At 35.7% G+C, this 16706-nt stretch overlaps 1 protein-coding gene across 5 annotated transcripts in view; it reads left to right on the forward strand.

Annotated features, from left to right (window-relative positions):
* The window catches only part of ERP44 (endoplasmic reticulum protein 44), a 50654-nt gene that overhangs the window by 14569 nt on the left and 19379 nt on the right, over positions 1-16706 (forward strand). For 2 of the 5 annotated variants that reach the window (XM_036433205.2, XM_036433209.2), the window contains exons 2-4: positions 6919-6991; positions 8907-8946; positions 13311-13426. In XM_036433205.2, the coding sequence (XP_036289098.1) occupies positions 6919-6991; positions 8907-8946; positions 13311-13426 (229 nt within the window). Of the gene's footprint in view, positions 1-6912; positions 6992-8906; positions 8947-12088; positions 12220-13310; positions 13427-16706 lie in introns of those variants that run through there. The other 3 variants (XM_036433207.2, XM_036433206.2, XM_036433208.2) reach the window with 3 other exon arrangements.

Raw genomic sequence — 16706 nt, forward strand, 5'->3', positions numbered from 1 at the left:
AAGCTCCCAACATAAAGCAGGCAAATGGAAGATGTCACAGAAGTACACTAAGCTGTTACTGCAAATGCCCAACAGATGTAATGCCAATTGAGAACAGTAATGCCACAGGGATGGAAACATTCTCTATTGAAGCTTTATTTTATGCCAATAATTTTGGTGCAGAAATATCTAAGGAAAAGACAGAATACTTTTAAAAATTAACATCTATGTGAATTTCCAATAAGGTTACAGTTTCCACATTTTTCTAAAAAATCTCTGTAATTTGCATGTCAATACATAATTCTCACAAATGAGTCTTAACTTATTCTTGTGCTCATATTTGAGGACCAAAAATTGTATAACATTTAAAATGAATTTCCTACCTGCTTGTTTGTAGAATAAAAAAACTTTGTTCTCTAAAGCAGTGCTTCTTAAACTTTAATGTGTATAGGAATCTTTGGGGATCTTATCAAAATAGAGATTCTGATTCAGTAGGGGGGGGGGGCTGATATTCTGCATTTTTCACAAGCTCTCAGGTGATGCCAAAGCTGCTGTTTTAGGACCACTATTTGAATAGCAAGATTTTATGGTATTGAGCTTTAAAACAAACAAACTCACTCACTGGAAATACTTTCTTGTTTTCTAAACTGATTTAACTATGATTTACTTAAAAAAAAAACACACACACTTAAAGCAACAACACCTTTTGTGACTATAAATCTTGCTAATAGAAATAATATTTAATAACCTCTTCTGCCTGACACCTGATTAGCTTCTGATCCTGAAAGTCTCAAGTCATTTATTTTCATGACTGAATTAACAACCTTATATAGGACAATACAAAAAGTATTGGAGTTTGATCCACTAGTGTAACATGGCTGTTCTTAAATGTGGGTGTTCTATGTGCTGAAGTATCTGGAAATCATGCCAGAGAACTATTATGAGGGGTTCATGACGGCTCTTAACAGTGCAGTAGAGGTGTTTCTGCAATAGGAAGATCACTTCTGAGATCCCCTCTAAACCTGAGTATGAATCACCTAGCATTGTGCTTTTTGCCACTACATTATTAAAAACACATTTTTATATAGACTTCATTCCTATTTGATAACCTGATTGTCTTCACATTAAAAATGTTTATTGACTTTTTCATTCCTAAACATTTTCCCCTCTTTTCTCAACTCTAGCAATCCCTCTAAATTCTTAGTGTATTGACAAAAATCTACCCATTCATTCACTTAGCACATATTTTAGTGCTTATTGTACATTGTAAGTGATCTGTGGCATACAGAATTGAATAAGATAAAGTCTGCACTTTCAAGGTACTCAGAGTTACCTACAGGAAGTAAGGTTAGCACACATAACTGGTGTGAAAAGTAATATTAACACCCTACAGAAAGTGCTCTAAGGTTTCAGAGAAGAGAAAAAATGAGTCACTATTGTCTGAGACCATCAGCAAAGCCTTAGAAAAGATAGCTTTTTAATCGGGTTTTGAAAATTAGATAGGCTTTCCTCACTGTTACAAGCAGAAGAAACTGCACAAGCCAAGTATGGAGGCAAGAGTAAGAAAATACATTTTAGGAATTGCAGGTCCTTTAGGTGTTTTACATGCTAGGATTTGTAACTACCGGATTTGGACCAGTTGTGAGTTATGCTTGAAGGGTCATATAGTAATTTTCTGAGTAACTGATTTGATACCCTGGGTAAGAGCCTATTGTTTCAAGTCAATGAATGAGGCTAGTAATTGATTTAGCATTATATCTTAGTTCCTATTTATTCTCTTTACTCTCATTCAATTTGTCATTTTACTGTATGTTATGTGGAAGGACATTATATGTTTATTAAAAATTTAGGGTTTGTGAAGAGCTTGTTACAATTCCTCTCAATTGCCAGGAGATTGCTGCAAATAGGGTGGCCATATAACTTATTGTTTAAATCCCTTTTGAAACGGGGTATTGCTATTAATAATATTCCAAGACAACAGACATAAACAGGATTTGTCTCAAGCTAGAGAATATGGCCTATTAGGTTGGTTACTCTAACTATAGTTTATGTTGGTTGGAGTATAGATTATGAAAATAGGGGGCAGTAGGTTGCAATTTAGGAAAGCCACTTTGTGAATGGTTCTAATGCCAGGCTAGAGTTAGGCTTTTGTATTGTAGACAGTGAAACACCTTTGGAGGTTTTTCTTGGACAGAGGAATTAATGTATGCAAATCAGCATTCAAAAAGATTAGTCCGGCCTCTATAGGTGGGTTGGATTGAAGGGAATGTCATCGTAGTTCCCATTAAGGGTATATTTGAATGGTAAAACTTGGTCTTAATGTGCTAGAATCATTTATTTATAAAATTATGAACAGAGAAGCTTTAGTAATCCACTGCCAATAAGTGTTATTGATGCTAGTGCATACTCTGAAGAAGGTCCAGTTGGGCTAATGACTTATTCATTTAGTATTTTTTTGAAAGGAAATAAACATTGGGGCTGCCAGAGCATTTTTTTCTGTGCTGGTGGTGTTAATACTATAATAAAGTCTGGCCTAACATTGAGATAGAGTGCTTAATTTAAAAAAAAAATCCAAAATTTATTTCTAAAATACTTCAATCATGTAATCAAATTTTCATTGTATCTTATTTTAACTTGATGACTAACCTAGAGAGAATTTTAATTTTACAGTAACTTCTGTTTCCCTGCCCTACATTTCCCCTTTTTCTATTTCTGTGGAGTAGATTAGGCTTTTGAGAAAGAAAATGCGTTTTCTACCAGGAAAAGCACACAAAGCTCCATGGAAGAGGGAATCTATGACTGAAGGATAAACTGCGTTAGTGGAGAAGAGCACGTTCCGGGTAGAGGGAACCATGTACAAAAAGAGATGGAAGCAGGAAATTTCTGGGTGTCTTTTGGGAAAAGCAGCTGACTACTAGAAATGCCACAGTGTATTGGCATCACTAGGGGGGGGGTTATGGACGGTACAGAGAAATTTAAGGAAACGGAAGCTTCTTAGTTCCCAAAGATAATTCAGGGTTTAAAATCCATGTAATGGAAGAAAGTACTATTTACTTGCTGCAGAAGCTCCTGTTTAAAGCTAGTCTGCCACTTTATTTAAATGAATATGGTGCAATATTTACCATTTCACTGATGTGCCTTTTCTATAAGATCATATCACTAGGCACATCTCAGATTGGAATGTTTAGTATTTGATCCAAAAAATGTACATGGAAGCAAATACCTAACGGATTATAGAAGATGATTGGAAATGCCTCTCGGGGTTTTTTTTTTTTTTTGTGTGTGTGTGTGTGTGTGTGTGTGTGTGTGTGTGTGTGTGTTTGGCAAGAAAATGAACTAATGAACTGAAGAGAATGACTAATTTCAGTTCATGTTTATGTTTATATATTTACATATGTCATTTAAATATTCCATCAATAAACCACATTCTCCATGACTACTAAGATCTTCCATTCAAAATTTCTGTATAGGTTTCATTGTTCCTTTAAAAAAAATAAATTTAAAATCTTACAAGTCTAAATTTAAAAATTAAATGACTACCCTCATCTCTTTCTGGTTTAGAGCGACTTGTCTTTATTTTGTTTCCCCAGGAGAATCTTGTTCCTGCCCGGGGCTAACATGAAAAGAAGCAATTTGTCAGACTAGTGGAGCTTGCTAACAATTCAAATAAACAACCTGTCTTTCCCTTAATATTGCATATTAATAGAAATGTTAATGATAAATGCCTCCTTTACACCCTAAGGTGGCTGAGGAGAGATTATTGGGTCAGAGACAGTTTTCTTGCTGTGGGTCCTCTTAACCACAATAGTTAGCTACATAGTCTTATCAATTGCATGTTTATTAGCACTAAGTTTCTTAAGTAATTGTTATGCAGTTAGTATAGCCAAGTTGATCCCTGATTGCCTCATTTTTGTTGTTACCTAGCATGTAAAATCAATTGAATTTAGAATATAGAATTTTATTCTAAATAGGCAATAACTATTTAGAACTATATTCTAAATAGGCAATAACTATTAAAAAATGAGCTTTTTTGGATTGTACAACTAAGATTATTGCATTTTTTCCACATTTTTCTCCCTTCATTACACCACTACTACTTTGAGAGTTCTTTGAGGGAGAGCATACCTAGTATACATTGCCTGATGCATTTGTGCCTTCAGTACCTGATGATTTGTGCCTTCAGTACCTGCAGACTCTCCATAATAAAGACTGTTGAGTTATCTACTAACTTGACTTTGTTAATGACCAATTTTGTTGCGTTATGATATTTTTGCATCATCTTCTTGAATTATTTTTAATACACAATCTTGCTGACCAATATAATTGGTCAACAGGCTTTGAAATGAAGTCACTATGCCAAGTCCCACATCATCAAACTGAGAATTATGTTTCAGCTATCGGAAATGGAATCTTGAACCAGTCAATAAAGAATTTCCTGATCAGCACTTGTTAGGTAACCTGTGCAGTAGACCTGTCATCCCCTAAAGCAGAGGTCGGCAAACTCCTTAGTCAACAGAGTCAAATATCAACAGTACAACCATCGAAATTTCTTTTGAGAGCCAAATTTTTTAAACTTAAACTTCTTCTAACGCCACTTCTTCAAAATAGACTCGCCTCGGCTGTGGTATTTTGTGGAAGAGCCACACTCAAGGGGCCAAAGAGCCAACCACGGCCCTAAAGGAAAGTAACTTTGCAATAACCAACTCATTGTTTTTGCCTAGTATCGATATAACTTCCTTGTTCCCACCCCCTGCTGCCTATAAATGTCTTGCCTTTTGTACAGGTCCTCAGAGTTCTCTTTTACTTGCCAGATCAGATGCTGCCTGATTTGAATTGATATTTGCTCAAGTAAAGTCTTAAAAATTTTAATAGGCTTCAGATTATTTTTTAAAGGTTACACTAGGAATCTATAGAGCAGGTCATATATTGATGAGGGAAGGACCTCTTAATTGAAGTATGGATAGTAAGTAATGATTTGTGAGAGAAGTCTCATCTTTACAGTTTTGAGGAGTTGAAAATAATGCAATTAGTTATATGGGCCAAATGTTCAGGGATTTTAAACTATCTAGCTTACTTTTAGGATAGTATAATTTATTGGTTGCTAAAAGAAATACTAGTTAGCTATTGGTTACACTATTGTAATTAACTTGAAAATAAGACTAGTGTTATTCCTAGGCTTTTTCTAAGAAAATAATAATTTAGCTTTGGCTAATGTGGTCCAGGGTTAGAGGGTAGGCCTGTGCACAAAAGGGTCATGGGTTCGATTCCCAGTCAAGGGCACATACTTGGGTCAAAGGTTTAATTCCCAGCCCAGGTATGTGAGAGTCAACTAATTGATGTGTCTCTATCACATTGTTGTTTCTTTCTCCCACTTTCTCTCTTCCACCCCCTACTCTCTCTAAAAGAATTGATGGGAAAAATATAGTGAGGTTTTTTTAAAAAAATAATAAAACAAATTTATAGAAATTTTTCAAATAATAAGCTGGTCTTATTTACATACCAGCATCAGCATGTCTCATGATACCATTTAGAAATTGAACTGTAGGTGAATTATAAAATTTCTGAGTTGTAACTGTTGTGAGTACTGAAGTGTCCATGAATAATTGGGCAGAAGAGTAGTGTTTAGCACCTTAAGGCTTGACATTAATTGTTATTCAATAAAGAGCAATGGTTCAGTGAATGAATTTCCATACACAAACTCTAGTTTGAACAAAAAACCTGTCCAGGCCTCAGAACACATAATGTATTAAAGATTGGCACATAGATAGCTCTGGCCAGTTTGGCTCAGTACATAGAGCATCAGCCTGCAGACTGAAGGGTTATGGGTTTGATTCCAGTCAGGGGCATATGCCTGGGTTGAAGGTTCGATCCCCAATAGGGGTTATGCAGGAAGCAGCTGATCAGTAATTCTCTGCCATCATTGATTTTTCTATTTCTCTCTCCCTCTCCCTTCCTCTCTGAAGTCAATAAAAAATACTTTAAAAAAAGATGAGCACATAAAGATAAAAATACACAGTATGTATTTTTAAATAAGTGAACAGTTACTAGTTTAACATTTTCTTTTTTCCTTTTCTTTTTTTTGTGGATAGCAAGCTATGATTTTCTTTGATAAATTTGAACTTTATGTTTCAGACATGTTAAAGTGGAAGCAGAACTTTCTTATTCTCCTTTTAATAGTCTCCCACTTAACATATACAACCAGTAATGAAGATGAGGCAAGAAGGGCTTTTGGGTCACAATTTGAAATCTTTTTGAATTCTTTTATTATTTTGTTTTGTTTTAGAAACATGGTAGGATAGAATCAGCAAACTTAGCTTTGGTTTTATATTCTTCCAAAACTGAAAGTCATCTGGCAATTTTTTGTGTGTGTGTGTGTGTGTGTGTGTTGCTACAGAGATAAAGTTGTTGAAAGTGTTTTTAAAAAAAAGAATAATTCTTTTTTTTTAAATTTTTTTTAATGTATTTCATTGATTTCATACAGAGAGCAAGGGAGAGAGATAGAAAGTTAGAAACATCGATGAGAGAGAGTCATCGATCAGCTGCCTCTTGCACACCCCCTACTGGGGATATGCCCGCAACCAAGGTACATGCCCTTGACCGGAATCGAACCCGGGACCTTTCGGTCCCCAAGCCGATGCTCTATCCATTGAGCCAAACCGGTTTCGGCAAAAAAGAATAATTCTTAATTTACTTAATTTTTTAGAATTAACTTCTTTTATGTATTTGAAAGCATAGGAAGTCTTATTCAACCAGTTTCTAGGCTTTAGAAGTTGTATTTATCCAATTTCATTGATCTAGTACAAGGTTAGAGTACACAATATGGCTTAAAACCAATTTTGTAACTCACAAATGGAACCACCTTTATTCATAAATTTTCTCTTTAGTTTTTTTTGCCTCTTGTGGAAACATTTATTAATTTCACTTTTTTGAAATTTCCAGATAACTTGGATTTTTACTCCTGTAACAACTGAAATAACAAGTCTTGATACAGAGAATATAGATGACATTTTAAGTAAGTACCTTGATATTAAATATATTTTTCTGTTCTATAAAGAGTTCATTGAGATTCTGTTTTGTTTTTGTGTATAATCTATCTAGAACAGTTGGCATTCTGTTGGTCTACTGAATTAAAGCACTCTTGGTTTCAATTTTTAATAAAATTTCTTGAAGTGTGTTACAAGTAAAGTAAACTTGTAGTTCTGTTTTATTTCTTTGCCTTGTCATAAATACCACTCCTAACAATTCTTAAAGTATTTTCTAAAAGCCTACTTAGAGGCCAACTGTTCTCACTGTTCATGACTTTAGGACACAGTTAAAATTTTTGTCTTTTTAAACTTTTAACTTAGTCACCTACTCTGATTTCTTTTATTGTCATTGATCCAGTTAAGTTTAATAAGTGTTTTACTGAATGCTTTGCTCCCTGACAGTGTTTAGTTAACATTGGGGAAAACATTTCTTGTTGTTAAAGTAGTAGAGGAAAGGTGGCGATCACAACTTAGGAGATTTGAGAAAATCTACAATGTGTACAAACGATTCTTTTAAACACTCCTTTCAACCCACTGCTTTAAATAAAACAAAACAAAAAATAGTAGAGGTAAAGGAGTATATTCATTGAGCATCATCATTGTTTTAAGTTCTTGGCACTGGTTTTAAATGCTAAAAGTCTACACCCACTTTATGAGATTTCTTTACAGCAGTGGTTCTCAACCGTTTTAGTGCCGCGACCCTTTAATATAGTTCCTCATGTTGTAGTGACCCCAACCATAAAATTATTTTTGTTGCTACTTCATAACTGTAATTTTGCTACTGTTATGAATCGTAATGTAAATATCTGGGTTTTCCGATGGTCTGAGGCGACCCTGCTTGCGGATGTTTATATTACGATTTATAACAATATCAAAATTATAGTTATGAAGTAGCAGTGAAAATAATCTTATGGTTGGGGGTCACCACAACATGAACTATATTAAAGGGTTGCAGCATCAGAAAGGTTGAGAACCACTGCTTTAGAGCAATGGTTTTATAAACTTTAGCATACATCAGAATCACCTGGAGGACTTACTACTATCTGTACTGAAGGCCTGACCCTCAGTTTCCGATAGAAACTGCTAGACTCCACCTAAGAATTTGCATTTCTATAAATTCCTGTGTGATGCTGGTGCTTCTTGGTCAGGGAACCACAGCTTATAAACCACTGCTTTAGAGAATAAGGAAAAGGTAAAAGAGGAAGAAGAGAATTGAAAACCTCACATTCTCACTTCTTTATTCTTCAAAATTCTAGAATACCTTCGTGTTTTATTTTTGTGAGTACTTGAGGAGTTTCTGTTTGTCTGTGTTTAGGAGAAAGGAACAAATACATCTTTCTGATGTCTTCATATCTGGATATGCAAGTGATACTAAGTTATTTTTGCAACAGAGAATAACTTGTGTGGAGAGGAAACAGTACATTTTACCCAGTATTATTAGTAGTAGGTTACTTGTTGCAACTAGGTAGGCCATCAGATCTTGGTTATTCAGGTCTGTTCTGTGAAATAGGATTTTATTTACAGAACTAATTCTCAGTTATTCATACAGTCAAAAGTGGATTATTAAAATCCAGATCATTCCACTTCACTTTTTATGAGAGTAGGCTATTTATTATCTTACTTACCTGATCTGGGTCTGATTCCCTTTTGTTTTATATTCATTCCATGAAGGTTTAAAGGTGCAGGATAGAGAGAGAAGGAACAGGGACTCCTACAAATAATATCAATTGTCCATGACTATTCATATGGGTTCCTGTGCAAGAGGTAACTTAATTGTCATTGTGTATCTTTAATGGACCCTTACAGTGGAAACAGACCATGATGAAAACCACATCTTTAATTATGTCAAAATTATGCAGGCACAAATAACTTAGGTTGTTTGGTTTTGTTTTTCAATTTCAGGAAATGCTGATGTTGCTTTAGTAAATTTTTATGCTGACTGGTAAGTAATCTTATTTCTGTGGTTAAATTTGGTAAAGGTGAATTTTTCTTTTTTAGAAAGGGGTGAGTGGGAAAGCCTTTCTCTTTTGTGATATAATATTCTGTATACAAAATCAATGTAAGGTTCATTCACAAATGAAGTAGCTTAATTTGGTTGGCATTTGTGTTTTAAGAGAGAAATATGCCTGATTTCATTATCCCACATCTTAAAATAAAAATAGGTAACATAAGATTCAAATCTCTCTTTCTCTTTTTCCCTCCCTCTCTCCCCTTTTTCCCCTTTCTCTCACACACACAAATTTGAGTACATATTACAATTCTGTATTTTTCCTGATCAAGGAAGTAGGGCAATGTTTGGAGGTGAGGATGTCGGTGTGGCAAGTTTAAAAGGGAAAATAATATTGACATTTAAAATACAGCCAGCACCGGTTTGGCTCAGTGGATAGAGCGTCGGCCTGTGGACTGAAAGGTCCTGGGTTCGATTCCGATCAGGGGCATGTACCTTGGTTGCGGGCACATCTCCAATAGGGGGTGTGCAAGAGGCAGCTGGTCGATGATTCTCTCTCATCGATGTTTCTAACTCTCTATCCCTCTCTCTTCCTCTCTGTGAAAAATCAATAAAATATATTTTATATATATATATATATATATATATATATATATATATATATATACACACACACACACACACACACACACACACACACACACACACCATCCATTACTACTTCTAGGAAGCCTCCCTCTCTGTCTGAATCAGATTCTGTCTTCTCTGTTCCTATAGTACTATGTTTACCACTTTCTCTTTCTTATTACATTGTTCTGTCTTTTATCTTTGTGTCCTAGCAAACAAATTTTGAGGGCAGAGATAGTCTTATTCAGTATTCCCAGTGTCTAGAGCAAGAGCATAATAGGTAATATATGGGACAGGACAGAGTTTCAGCTAGAGAGAAGTTTGAAACACTCACATAATCCTTATATCTAAACAGCCTATACCTTATTTGGCCTTAGATTAACCACCTACTAGTTAGCACTACCCTATTTCAGGCTATAGTCCTCCAGTTTAGCTAGATTCCTGGGACAGCCTCCTAACTTATTTTCTTTGCCTCTAGTCTTCTGTATCTCTATTCTTTTTTCTACACAGGAAGCCATAGTGGGCTTTCCTGAAGTGCAAATTGGACCAGTTTACCCCTGTCTTAAAACCCTAAATGATTTTCTTTAAGTAGACTTAAGTCTCTTACTTGATAACCTGGTCCCTTCCTACCTCTATAGCTATTATCTCTTGCTTTCCTCACTTCTTTATTCTGTTCTAGTTATACTTAATGTCTTTCTGTTTCTGTAATATTCTGTAGTCTTCATCACTTTTAGTCATGGTATTTTCTCTGCCTGAATGGCTCACTCTTCTCTTATCTACTTATTTACCTACTTAAAATTTAATCATCTTTCATGCCTTAGATTAGATCTTACTTTCTTTAGGTCACTCTCAGGCCAGTTTAGGAACCCTTTTTATATCTTCCCATAACACCCTGTATTTACCCAACCATAACACTCATATGCTTTGTGAAAAGTTATCATGTCTTTTTTCATCATTAATCCCCAAGCACTTTGCATAATACTTGGCAGATAAATATATCATTAATATTTACTGAATGAATGCTAGGTAAGTGTTTAATGAATAAATGTTTAAAATATACAGAGAAAGTGTCATTGATAAAATATATAATAAAGGTAGCATTTTCAAGGTAAATTAGGTAGAAGCTTATTTAGTCCAGTCCCTTAAGAAATAAAATTGAGATCAGAGGAACATTTTCCCAAGCTTACCTGACTAAATTGTGACAGAGTTAAATCTGGAACGCCTTTCTCTTGGTTAAGAAATTTTGTGTGTTGAAGGAAGAGAACTAGAATGTGCCACTAACTTGTTGCAAAAACTGAATTGGAAATGTGGGCTAAGTGCAGTTACTAGGGAAGACATATTATCCCCCCATATATCTCAAGCTATTCATGAATTAGTACTCTTTTCACTCAACTGAGAAAAGGTAATTGGCTGTAGGACATAGACATATGACAGCCTCAAAGGCTAGTTCTGAGTTCCTCTGGAAGGTATGCATGTGACACAGTTTAAGGAAGAATTCCATACTGATAAGCCTCAGAAGGCAATAAACCTTAGGAGGTTTTTAATAATGCTGTTATGGGACAGGCTCTGAACATACATTGGTTTTAATGTTCAGAACTATCCATAGGCAAGTATTTAATTTTCATTTTAAATTGAAGAAATTGAGGCTCAGAAAGGTCATATGGCTAGTAAAGTGGTGGAACTAGGATGTAAACTCAGGTATGTCTGACTCCAAAGCTTATTATTTTTATTCACTAGATCATATTTATGTCCCCAAATTGTTTCCACAAAAAGACTTCTACCCATTTGTTTGATTTGTAAAGGGTTGATTCAAGTATTAGGTTGGATTCAGATGACTCGTAGGGTCCTTTTAATAGATATATTACTTTCATTATGTTACTTTTATAAATGTAACTTTACATGTGTATGAAAGTTTAGTAATATTGCAACTGAACTTGTATTTCATCTTCCCCTTCTGCCTTTTAGTATTAAAACATATCCTATTTTAAATAAGAATTGTGCTTAAATGCTTATTTGTAGCAAACTGGACAATCCAGAAAAAAGTTCTTTATGTGTTTATCTTGCCCTTAAGCCAGGAGCCTGTCTACTGATTCTTTACTAGGCCATGATCTACTTCTTTGAGAAACTATTAATTGCCCTGGTCGGTGTGGCTCAGTTGGTTGGGCATCTTCCTAGGCCACCCATTCAGGGCCTGTGCCCAGGTTGTAGGTTCAATCCCTGGTTGGGGGACATGTAGGAGGCAGCCAATCAATGTTTGTCTCTATCTCCCTCTTCCTTCTTCTCTCTCTAAAATCAATAAAAACATATTTAAAAATACACAATTAATCTCTACCCCTTGTCTTCTCTTCCCTCCAGCACCCTATTTTTAGCAAACTGTAAGAACCCACAAACCTGTAGTCTTAGTCTCTCTAGTTCTTCCATCCTGTCAATTTATACATTTAACAGTCATCTATTGAAATGCTTATTAGAATTATGTAGTCAAATAAGACACGGTCCCTGATGTCCACAGACCCCACCCACCTATCCCAGATGGGAGAGATTTAAGAATGCTAAAAGAGGAAAGAGCCACTTGAAAGCAAGAGATTGAAGATACAGATTTGTCTCCTTGATATATTCTAGGACATCTCCTTAGGAAGTCAGGTGAGTGGGTTAGAAGAGATATGTACAAAAAGAAATAGGGAGGAAGTATAAAATTTGCATCCTTTCACAGGCTTTATAATATTTTTGTTGAATTATTGTTAATATGTATGACCAGATCACATGGGTTAAAGAGTTCATAGGCTTCATTTAAGTAAATTTCTTTGGCAAGGGCTCTAGAAGCAAAGAGTAACAATTATAGTTCTTTTTTTTATTAACAGATTCTCAATACCTTTTCCATATGAGAACGACCATTCTAACCCAGCTGGTTGTACACTAATTCTGATTCTTTTGTATTTCTTATCAGGTCCCTTTAATGACCCACAGCATATATTTGTGAAATGGTTAGCCTGATTAAGTAAGAATTAGAAGTGTTGGGATTCTAGAATATTAATTGTGGGATTTGTGCCCCTTTTTAAAAGTAAAAATGAAACAAAAATGACAGAAAAATAGACAGGAAGCCTTATTTAGGAATGTAAGATTTTTTTTCTCCTGGACTTAGTATATTTAACGTGTTTATAGATTTAAAAAAAAACAAAAACCATTTTAACCAGGGATAAATTTTGAGGGGATGCAGTTCATTATATACTATATGTCCTTTTCATATAACTTACTTATATAATATGCTAACTTGCCTCTAAAATTTGATTGAACTATTATAATTATGAGTTGGTCTAAAGATTTTGAACAGTAGTGAACAGTAGTCTAAAAATATGTCCATTATTTAGAGGAAGCTAATTTCTTTTATAAATGTCTAAATCTCAGTAGTTGCAAGCACCAGTAGATATCTTAGGAGGGTGTGTTTCAGGCTTGTCTTATGGCCTTTATGTGAGAGCTTTAGCTGTGTGTTCCATAATATTGGCCATTTTCCTAAGGTGAAAAGATAAAACAAAATATTTTAATTATTTGTACAATCTTTGAATTCAAAATTGTTTCATCTCCAATGAATGACGTCAGGATTCATCCCTAAATTAACTATGATTGTCTAAAAAGCTATTTATTATATATATGCTAAATAGCAATGGATAATAGCTGAAATAAAATTTTATTGAATCTGCTTTTCAGTTTTAATTGGTTTCCTTCTCTGTGCATAGGTGTCGTTTCAGCCAAATGTTGCATCCAATATTTGAGGAAGCTTCCAATGTTATTAAGGAAGAATATCCAAGTGAAAATCAAGTAGTGTTTGCCAGAGTTGATTGTGATCAGCACTGTAAGTACCTCAGTAGGAAGTCTGGAAGAAACTGTCTTATCTGCATCTCTCCCACACACACACACACACACACATTTCTTTTACAAAAATGCTCTGCTTCAGTGGAGAACAAATAAAAAAAGTATTAGTGATCTTGCTCAAAATGTTAATAGGTTTGTTTGTTTTTTATTCTTATAATGCAACTTTCCATTTTGCCTTCATGAAGGGTTTAAAAAATTTATTTTGTTTTTTCATCAAAATATAATAGGACAAGCATATAGGTAATTAACTTGTATGTGGTATTATAGTTTCTACTAGAGGCCCAATGCACAAAGATTCGTGTAAGGATGGGCCTTCCTTTCCATGGCTGCCGGCACCGCCTTTCCTCCAGCCAGAGCTGCCTTTCTACCTTCTCATGCTGCCCAGAGACCCAGAGCAGCTGGGGTGGTGCAGAATGCCTGCACATGGCCATGGCAATGACACAAAGGTCCTGCCCCCTCCCCAGCCTCTCTGCACCTGTGTATGCAAATTAACCTGCCATCTTTGTTGGGTTAATTTGCATACTTACTCCTGATTGGCTGGTGGGCATCATGAAGTTACGTGAGTAATTTGCATCTTACTCTTTTATTAGTGTAGATTCTTGTTTCTGTGGCCCAGCTCTCTACTAAGGTAGGATCTTTTGTTGTACAAATAGAAGCCCCCTACTTACTGTCATATGGAGTTGGGCAAGTTACTTAAAAAAAAAAAAAAAAATCCCTCAATTTGTTTCAGCACTTGCCATAAAAAGTGTGTGTGTGTGTGTGTGTGTGTGTGTGTGCGCGCGCGCGCGCGCGTGCTTTCCTAGGACTTTCTTTGTTGAAAGGTACAGGTAAGTAGGCTAAGAACTTAGAACTCAGGTAGGAAAGAAGGCAAAAGTGGATACAACAGGCTGATTTTATCTAGTCAGCACTTTTGCTTCTGTGTATGAGCTGAATGTAGCCACTTTGATTCCCTCCTCCACCACTTTGCCACCTCACTACACCCCTCTTCTCGTCCCCCCAAAACAAAACAAAACAAAACAAAACATTGGGAAATGTAGAAAGAGAATCTTGAACTCAGGCTGATGCTGGAGTGTCATCAGGAATGGTGCCTAGCTCGTTGTAGTATTTCAATAATAGTTGTTGAATAAATGAATGGATAAATGAGTAATAAATACTAGCTAGCATATATGAACTGTTAGTTTTGTAGATACTACATTAAGTACTTTATGTAGATTATTTCATTATCTTCCAACAGTACACTAAAGTATTCCTGCAATGTTTTGTCAAATCTAAATTGTCATGAATTCTAAGTCACACTTTTACCTATAACTAGAAAAAAAAAGACCACTCAAAACTACAATACAACGCTTTCTTATCACTTAGAATTTTTATATCTGTTATAAGAACTATTTTAGACTTACTTAGATACAAACTATTTATCATATTATTGTATATACCTAAAAAGGAAAGCAAGTTTGTTCAAGTAGTTCTGAAACAGTTTTACATTACAAATCTGACTCCAATTTTGAATTACTGATTTTTGTGTTTTTCTATAAAACTAGGTGCCCAGTGCACAAAATTTGTGCACTCCTTGGGGATGGTCCCTCAGCCAGGCCTGTGCCCTCTCACAGTCCAGTACCTGTCAGTTGGACATTCTTAGCTCTCCCACCACTGCCGCTGCACTCGCCAGCCCTGAGCCCAGCTTCTGGCTGAGCAGCACTCCCCCTGTGGGAGCACACTGACCACCAGGGAGCAGTTTCTGTGTTAAACGTCTGCCCCCTGGTGGTCAGTGCACATTATAGTGACTGGCCATTCGGTCTATTTGCATATTAACTTTTTATTATATAGGATAGCAGGTTCTGTGCCATTAAGAGTCTTGGTAATACCCTTGATTAAAGAATGCTACTCTTTCTAGGATTTTCTCCCAACCTGCTGATATCCATTCTGAAAGTATTAATGCTGGCATTTTATTATTTGACTAATCTCAGTTTATTTATTTCTCAATTGAAAGGTCACTGCTGGTTAAGGAACTTTTATTCAAAGTTAGCAAAATATAACCAAAACATTAATAGTCGTTTTCCCCCGTGGTAGTTGGATTACAAATGCTTCTTCTTTTCTTCTTTGGAATTGTCTTTGTTTTCCAAAATTTATACATATGCACACAGTTAAAACTTACCCTTGCTTCAGCTGTGGATCATCTCACTTTATCTCATCTTCTTCTGGCTTCTCCTTTGGGAGTTTGGGAGAATTCATCACTCTCCCTAGTGGTGGTCATGCTGCTTTAAGTGCAGCAAGTTCCATCATCTGCCCCTGGCGAGACTGGGTTCTCTGCTGACCTCCAGTGGCTATAGGCTGTATGGCAAGGGACATTCATAAATGATTTGCTGGTCAGTGCAGAACTCCTAGTATTTTTAGAATAGTTTGCAATTTTCCTTGAATTAGGCAAGTTCTTACTCCCGGATATTTGAGTTACTCTTACCTGTCTTCTTTCCAGTGCTGTCTTTAAGCTTCCACATTGTAAATTGAGAAGCTATTGTATATAAGAGCTGTGCATAAATGAGTCATTAAGAATAATAATTATAGACAACAATATTAAAAACCTCAAACTTTCCCTAGCAGGTTTGGCCCAATGGATAGTGCATCAGCCTTGCAAACTGAAGGGTCTCAGGTTCGATTCCAGTCAAGGGCCAGGTTGTGAGCTTGATCCCCAGTAGGGGGCGTGCAGGAGGCAGCCAATCAATGATTCTCTCCCATCATTGATGTTTTTTTCTCCTTCTCCCTCCCTCTCTAAAATCAATAAAAATAAAAATAACAAAAACACATTGCCGAAACCAGTTTAGCTCAGTGGATAGAGCGTCAGCCTGTAGACTGAAGGGGTCCCGGGTTCGATTCCGGTCAAGGGCACGTACCTTGGATGCGGGCACATTCTCAGTAGGGGGGTGTGCAGGAGGCAGCTGATAGATGATTCTCTCTCATCCATGTTTCTAACTCTCTATCCCTCTCTGTTCCTCTCTGTAAAAAATCAATAAAATATATATTTTTAAAAACACATCAAACTTGCTAAGAGACTGGATCTTAATTATTCCCACCACAAAAGAATAAATGTCAGTTAATTGAAGTGATAGAGATGCTAACTAATGCTACAGTGACAAGAATATTGCAGTACTGCAATATATAAATATCAAACCAACATGTTTTACACCATAAACTTGCACAGTGTTATATGTTGAATATATTTCAACAAATTTTTAAAAAAGAATAAGAAAAGATATGGTAAAGAA

This window comes from Pipistrellus kuhlii, unplaced genomic scaffold (assembly GCF_014108245.1).
Source record: "Pipistrellus kuhlii isolate mPipKuh1 unplaced genomic scaffold, mPipKuh1.p scaffold_m20_p_12, whole genome shotgun sequence".
NCBI classification, from domain to species: Eukaryota; Metazoa; Chordata; class Mammalia; order Chiroptera; family Vespertilionidae; genus Pipistrellus; species Pipistrellus kuhlii.